General features: G+C 43.1%; 1 protein-coding gene across 1 annotated transcript; it reads right to left on the bottom strand.

Annotated features, from left to right (window-relative positions):
• Positions 1 to 1,954: 1,954 nt before the first annotated feature.
• LOC137360607 (histone H2A-like) lies at positions 1,955 to 2,293 on the bottom strand. Its single transcript, XM_068025999.1, has one exon. The coding sequence runs from the start codon at positions 2,291 to 2,293 to the stop codon at positions 1,955 to 1,957; it is 339 nt and encodes a 112-aa protein (XP_067882100.1).
• Between the last annotated feature and the right edge of the window lie 5,772 nt (positions 2,294 to 8,065).

Genomic DNA, 8,065 nt, shown 5'->3' with positions numbered 1-8,065 from the left:
TCCTGTATTCGGGAATAAAACTGGAATCCCCGAATTTGACATTTCATTTGCAGCAAGGATGTGCAGTGGATTTGATTTTCTAAACGGGCTGTGTAAACAGTGCCCGAGGTTCTACAGTTAGTTATTTCCCCAGTCGACACATGCCCTCAGTGAAAAGCCACATCTTCTTCTTTGGCCTCCTTGTCTCGAGAGACAATGGGTAAGCGCCTGGAGGTGGTCAGTGGTTTGTGGAGCTGTGCCTGGAGTGGCTATAAAGGCCAATTCTAGAGTGACAGGCTCTTCCACAGGTGCTGCAGATAAAAGTGGTTGTCAGGGCTGTTACGCAGTTGGCTCTCCCCTTGCGCTTCTGTCTGTTTTCCTGCCAACTGCTAAGTCTCTTCGACTCGCCGCACTATAGCCCCGCCTTTATGGCTGCCCGCCAGCTCTGGCGATCATTGGTAACTGACTCCCATGACTTGTGATCAATGTCACAGAACTTCATGTCGCATTTGCAGACGTCTTTAAAGTGGAGACATGGATGGCCGGTGGGTCTGATACCAGTGGCGAGCTCGCTGTACAATGTGTCCTTGGGGATCCTGCCATCTTCCATGTGGCTCACATGGCCAAGCCATCTCAGGCGCCGCTGCCTCAGTAGGGTCTATAAGCTGGGGATGTTGGTCACCTCGAGGACTTCTGTGTTAGAGATACGGTCCTGCCACCTGATGCCAAGGATTCTCCGGAAGCAGCGAAAATGGAATGAATTGAGACGACGCTCTTGGCTGACATATGTTGTCCAGGCCTCGCTGCTGTCGAGCAAGATACTGAGGACACAGGCTTGATACACTTGGACTTTTGTGTTCTGTGTCAGTGTGCCATTTTCCCACACTCACTTGGCCAGTCTGGACATAGCAGTGGAAGTCTTTCCCATGCGCTTGTTTATTTCTGCATCGAGAGACAGGTTACTGGTGATAGTTGAGCCTAGGCAGGTGAACTCTTGAACCACTTCCAGAGTGTGGTTGCTGATATTGATGGATGGAGCATTTCTGACCTCCTGTCCCATGATGTTCGTTTTCTTGAGGTTGATGGTTAGGCCACATTCGTTGCAGGCAGTCGCAAACCTGTCGATGAGACTCTGCAGACACTCTTCAATGTGAGATGTTAATGCAGCATTGTCAGCAAAGAGGAGTTCCCTGATGAGGACTTTCCGTACTTTGGTCTTCGCTCTTAGACAGGCAAGGTTGAACAACCTGCCACCTGATCATGTGTGGAGGAAAATTCCTTCTTCTGAAGACTGGAATGCATATGAGAGCAGCAGGGAAAAGATGATCCCAAACAGTGTGGGTGCGAACAGTTCCGGATCCAAAACGTTAACTCTGCTTCTCGTTCCAAAGATGCTGCCAGACCTGCTGAGTGGTTCCAGCATTTCTTGTTTTTATTACATTGGTTTAAATTGTCGACCTGGCAGAAAGTTTGAATTCGCAAAAGGCGCCAACTTCAGTGTCAGAAAGAAGCAATTACTGGAAAATCTATTTAAAGTTGTTCGTAAAATATTTTCCACCAACCTTTAAAAACCTTTGTTTATTCCACTATTTTCGCCACAAATTCCTGGCGCTATTTTACGCACAGTTTTAACCTGTCATTTTTTTCCCACTTCTTATCTGTAACTGGCGGTAAAAGACTCCATTCAGCAATCCTTAAGGGACCAATAACTCAAACTTGGTGTGGAAAGGAATAACTTAGACTTTTGGTAATTCCCCTTCACACAGGGATCAGGGGGACTGAAATAGTTGCTTAAACATTTTAAATAGATCTTATTCTGTCCTGTTACTGACATGCTGGAATTAGACAGTAATCAGCCCTGTCACAGAGACTGTGGGTGGCTCTGAAAAGAGCCTTTGGGTTATTAGATGACATTTTGACTGCTTTCCTTTTTCTGGAAGCTCTGAGCGCTGGTTTTCTTGGGCAGCAGCACGGCCTAGATATTAGGCAGCACCCCGCCCTGTGCGACGATCACTCCTCCCAGCAGCTTGTTGAGCTCCTCGTCATTGCGGACGGCCAGCTGGAGGTGTCTGGGGATGATGCGGGTCTTCTTGTTGTCCCGGGCCGCGTTACCACCCAGCTCGAGGATTTCAGCGGTCAGATACTCGAGCACAGCAGCCAGATAGACCGGGGCTCCCGCACCCACACGCTCAGCATAGTTGCCTTTTCTCAGGAGCCTGTGAACACGGCCCACCGGGAACTGCAGTCCAGCCTGGGAGGAGCGAGACTTGGCCTTGGACCGAGCTTTTCCGCTGGTCTTTCCTCTTCCAGACATTTCCACAATCTCACAAATACTTTCACAAAGAACGGATAACTACCTCAGCATTAAGCATCCACATGGGGTAGACAGGATGGTCAAACAGTCTGAAATGGTGCATTCAGATCACAACGCTCTCTGGAGGGGTGGGTTTAAATCCCACTTCTGACAAGTTGTGCTTTGACATGACTACAGGCATTTGGGAGCAGTGGTGAAAAACACAGAGCATGAAAGAATTTTGACAAGCAAAATCAAAACGAATTTAAAGATATTTCTTCAATATATGGGAGTAAGAGGCAACTGAGGAAAATGTAGGGCCCATCAAAGAACTAAAAAGTAACCTATGTGTCAGGGTTGAAGATGTTGGTATGTTTGTTAATGAATACTTTACTGTCTTCACAAATGAGGGGGTGATGCAGACATTATAATTAAGGAGAAGGCGTGTGAAGCATTGGACATGATAAACTGAGGGGGAGAAGAAGTATAAATGGGATGAGCAACCTTGAAAGTGGATAAATCATCAAGGCCGGATGAAATGTACCCCAGGCTGTTAAAAGAAGCCAGTGAGGAAATAGTGGAAGGTCTGACCATCAGTTTCCAATCCCTCACTGGATACAGGTGTGATGTCAGAGGATTGGAGGTCTCTGCAATAAAAGCAAAATTCTGCAGATGCTGGAAATCTGAAATAAAAACTATTAGTGCTGGAAATACACAGCAGGTCTGGCAGCATCTGTGGAGAGAGAAGCAAAGTTAACATATCTGTTCTGATGAAAAGTCACTGACCTGAAATGTTAACTTTGCTTCTCTCTCCACAGATGCTGCCAGATCTGCTGTGTATTTGCAGTCCATTTTGTTTTTATTGCTAACATTGCACCATTGTTGAAAAAGGAAGCAGGAGATAGACCGAATAATTAAAGACCAGTCAGCCTAACCTCAATAGTGGGTGAATTATTGGAATTAATTCTGAGAGACAGTTTAAACTGTCACTTAGAAAGGCTCAGATTAATCAAGTATCATCAGCATGGATTTGTTAAGGGAAGCTCCTGTCTGACTATCTTGAGTGAATTTTTTGAAGAAGTAACAATGAGAATTGTGAGGATAGTGCAGTTGATGTGGTCTACATGGATTTTAGCAAGACTTTTGACAAGGTCCCACATGGCAAACTGGTTAAAAAAACATAAAAGCACATGGGATCCAGGGGAATGTAGCAAACTGGACATAAAATAGACTCGGTGGCAGGAAGCAAAAAGGAATTGGGTACGGGTGTTTGTGCAACTGGAGGTCTGTTTCAAGTGGTGTTCCACAGGGCTCAGAACTAGGTTCCCTGCTTTTTGTGGTATATATTAATGATTTGGACATGAATGTAGAGGGCATAATCAAGACGATTGCAGATGACATGAAAATTGTCCGTGTTGCTGATAGCGAGGAGGATAGCTGTACGCTGCAGGAAGATATCAATAGACTGGTCAGGTGGGGAGAATAGTGGCAAATGGAATTCAAATTGGACAAGGGTGAGGTGATGCATTTGGGAGGTCAAAAAAGGCAAAGGAATACACAATTAATGGGAGAACACTGAACGGTGCAGAGGAAGTGAGGGACGTTGGAGCGAATGTCCACAGATCCCTGAAGGTAGCAGGAGAGGTCAATAAGGTGGTTCAGCAGGTATATGGAATCCTTTCCTTTATTAGCTGAGGTATAGAATATAAGGGTGACCTGGGTGTCCATGTCAATAAGTCACTGAAAGCTAACATGCAGGTGCAGCACTCAATTAGGAAAGCTAATAGTATGTTAGCCTTTATCACAAGACGATTTGAGTACAGGAGTAGTGAATTCTTGCTTCAATTGTACAGAAACTTGGTTAGACCGCACTTGGAATACAGGTTTGGTCTCCTTACCTTAGGAAGGATATTATTGCCGTGGAGGGAGTTCAACGAAGGTTCATCAGACCTCTTCCAGGGATGGTGGGACTGTTGTATGAAGAAAGGTTGGAGAAACTGGGGCTGTATTCTCTAGAGTTTATGAAGAATGGGAGGTGATCTCATTGAAACCTACAAAATACTTAAACGACATTCAGGGTAGATGCAGCTAAGATCCCTGGTTGGGGAGCCGAGAACCAAGGGAAGGAATTTCAAAATAAGGGAGTAGCCGCTTAGGACAGAGATGAGGAGAAATTTCTTTACTCAGAGGTTTGTGAATCTTTGGAATTCTCTACCCCAGAGGGCTGTGGAAGCTCAGTCATTGAATATGTTTAAAGCAGAGATTGACAGATTTCTAAATACAAATGACATAAGGGAATATGAGGAAAGTGTGGGGAAAAGGGCATTGAAGTGGACGATCAGCCATGATCATATTGAATGGTGGGGCAGGCTCGATGGGCTGAATGGCCGACTCCTGCTCCTATGTTCCTATGTTCCTAACTCCACATGATCAGCGAGGCACAGCCTCAGGCCGACTTGGTGGGTGGTGCAAACAGATATTACTGCTTCTGATCTTCACCAAAACAGAGTGAGATGTAACATTGAACATCAATCAGACTGTGAGAGAATACAACAGAATAAAACACATGGAGAGACACTGTGGAATAACAAATAGATTTGATTGGAATGTTGAATTCTGATTGGAATGGATAAAACAGCAGATTAAATTGGGATTCTCATTGATCTGGGACAGAAAAGAGAAACTGATGGAAGGAAGGGAAGAAGAAAGAAAAGAAAGGAAGGAACTGTTCACTTTTTTCAGTTTTTTCACTCACCCATCAAAGCTGGATAAAAAAAGTTGCAAATAACAGAGAATTTCACCAGAAAGGGAGATTAAGTGCTGTCGAAACCTTGGATCGAAGGATGCCCCAACAGATCACCTGTTTAACTGTCTCCTCACTGGGGGATTTCAAGCAGTGAGTAATATTATTCTCTACGTTTGTTAAATGAACCCAGAACTGTCACTTGGAGTTAATATCTGTGTTCCGACTCCTGAATTATAAAATTGTGACTTTATCAATATTTTCTGGACACACTTCCAGCTGAAAGAACTAAGAACTCTTTTCTAATTTACACAATACTGTATACACACTCATCAAGCCTCCTAAGCTAGCATCCTTGGTGCTGCTCTCTCTTCTCCCAAATCTCATCTCATTTGACTGTTACATCATCACTCTGACAGTGGGAAGGGTTGATCCCACTGTCTTCAGCATTAACCCTTTACACCCTTATCCTACACTGTCAGTCAGAATAAAATGGTGAGAGGGTACTTCCTTCATTTATCGAAAAAAAAGCTGCTCCCAGTTGAAAATCAACTCAAACCCATCAGCGAGAGAGAGAGACTGTCAGAGAACTTCCTGCATCCAGTCCTGACCCTGTCACACTCAGCAGCTGCTCGCCCAGACCCCACTCTCCTCAACACTGAACATTGTTACCGAGACACTTCAAATACTGTTGAGAAAAGGCAGGAAAGGTCAAAGTTCACAGCTGTTTTGAATAGAACAAAGTTTAATATCTTCTCACCGTTTCTCGGTAACCACATGAGACAATGGTTTTCTTATTTGGTTCCTTTAATTTTTCTTGTTCCTGACTGAGAAATATTCCAAACCTCAGATCAACCCTCCCACTTGTGTCGTGTCCCAGTCTCAGTTGCAAGCAACACATAATGACACACACACTTTGAAACAGACAACACGGTCACACTTTCCTTCAGTGAGATTAGGGTCGAGCTTTTTTTCCAGGTCGAATGCAACTGTGAACAAATTTGTATCAAAGAAGTTGCCTTTGAAATATCAGCACTGAATTTCTGTACGAGGAGGAAGAGCCATTCCAAACTCACATCCTTCACAAAGGCTGTTTTCTCCTGTGAATGAAATTCATCATGTAATTTGAATTCTAAGTTAAAGTTCACAAGACACAGACATAAATGTTGATACGGAAACTTCTCAAGCATATTGCAAATATAAAATAAGGTTCTGCTGGGAATCGAACCCAGGATCTCCTGTTTACAAGACACGTACTTTAACAAACTACACAAGTGCTGTTGCAATTGAAATCTGAGGTGGTTACTATTTATTCTCATCCCACTTCTCCACAGGTCACAACAAAAATTTTAACTTTTCCCACTTACTGATACAGTCAATCATATGCTCTATTTTTCCCAGAATAGGAGACACTTAATGAACAACAAAATTATCAGTTTCTTATAGAACACGTTTTCACTAATCATGAAGTAAAGCATAAACACACAGGTGGAAATTTTAAAAGTTCCCTTTTTACCTTAACCAACATTTAAAGTCCCTTTCTTACCTCAGCTGAACACACGCACACACACATACTGAAAAAAAAGGGATTTTTCTATACAATTCAGGGCTCTGTTAAAGACAAAAAAAAACACTTGGACTGATTACTTGCTCATTTCTGAAGAAAACAGCAGATGAGATATGTTGTTCCAAAATTGACATGCAGTCTAATTTCCGAGTACATGTACACAGGTCACTCGGTTCTTTTAGAAGAGTTTATTTAGAGGCGGGGTTGAGAATTAATTTTAGCAGGCTTTCTTCAAAGACAGAATATGAGACGAATTGACATAGTGAACTTCTCAGAGTCTTTTCAAGATTTGCTGCAAAACAAGGTGGGTTGCGGTCTTCTCTCATTCCTTGACACTTCTTCTGGCTAACTTTATCAGCTGCTCACTCCAGAAGGTAAAACACAATGACTGCTCCAAACAAAAGCTTGCGATTTTTCTGCCCTCTTTGGTGCGCGCTGCTGCTGCCGGGCTTGTCCAATCAAGAGGCACGACTGACTTCTCTGTCCACATTTCCCCGTTACCAGGGCTTCTGTTCTACAGTTAGCTTGAGTTGTGACAACTTGTCAACATAGTTGTCAAATTAATACTTTCAGTGCCCTCTTGAAAAATAACTGGTCTTACATTTATTCAGTTTGATTATAATTTCCTCAACAAAATAAAATTCACAAAAAAAAAATTCAAAGTCCCTTCCATAACATCATGTACTTTCCCTGAGCTATAGGTTATAGCAAGTCTCTCTGGCTGTGTTTTTTTCTGTTGATTTTGCACTCAGGTTCTTTCTGAATCCATGTGTTTGCAGTTCTTTGTGCGTGAGAGACATGGAGAATTGCTTAAAGATTTCCCAACAAATTATTCATATCCCCGTCTTTCTCCGAACTTTGTACAAACACATTAATGTGGGAATCACACACACCAGGCCGTCAAACCTCTCTGCTAAACATTGAAAGGTGACAGTGTTTATTGTGACGGGGTTCCATTTATTCAGACACATCTGGTATGAAGGTAATAGTGATCAAGATGTGATTCACACATGTAATGTATTTGTATATTATGTTCATGAGGTAATGATGTAAATAAACACGTCCTTGCAGAGAAAATTGTGATGAGGATGAGATAAAAGTCCGAAAATATTGGCAGCAAACAGCAGCAGGGACGGCAGTGAACAATATCAGCCAGCTCCTGGTGAGCTACCTGCTCGGATGATGGAGATTTTGGGTGGATTGTGTGAAGCCTGGGCCACAGACTGTCTCCTCAGTTGAATGAGATGCCGCAGGGTCTCAGTGTGCATCCGATTCAAAGTGATATTTTGGGAAAATATGGCTACACCCATGGGATACATGGCTCGGAACATATGAGAGGGCTCGAGAACCATTCAGTTCATATATTGAAAGAATTGAAATGTTTTTCAGAGCTAATAACATATTGGAATGTGAAGATGAAAATATAGAGGTCAAGACTCTGAATAAAGCAATTCTTGAGGGCAAGAAAGCAATTTTGCTAATG

The sequence above is a fragment of the Heterodontus francisci genome, unplaced genomic scaffold, assembly GCF_036365525.1.
Source record: "Heterodontus francisci isolate sHetFra1 unplaced genomic scaffold, sHetFra1.hap1 HAP1_SCAFFOLD_59, whole genome shotgun sequence".
NCBI lineage: Eukaryota > Metazoa > Chordata > Chondrichthyes > Heterodontiformes > Heterodontidae > Heterodontus > Heterodontus francisci.
Note: the sequence above shows the minus strand (reverse complement) of the source record. Positions and strands in the feature narration are given on the sequence as shown.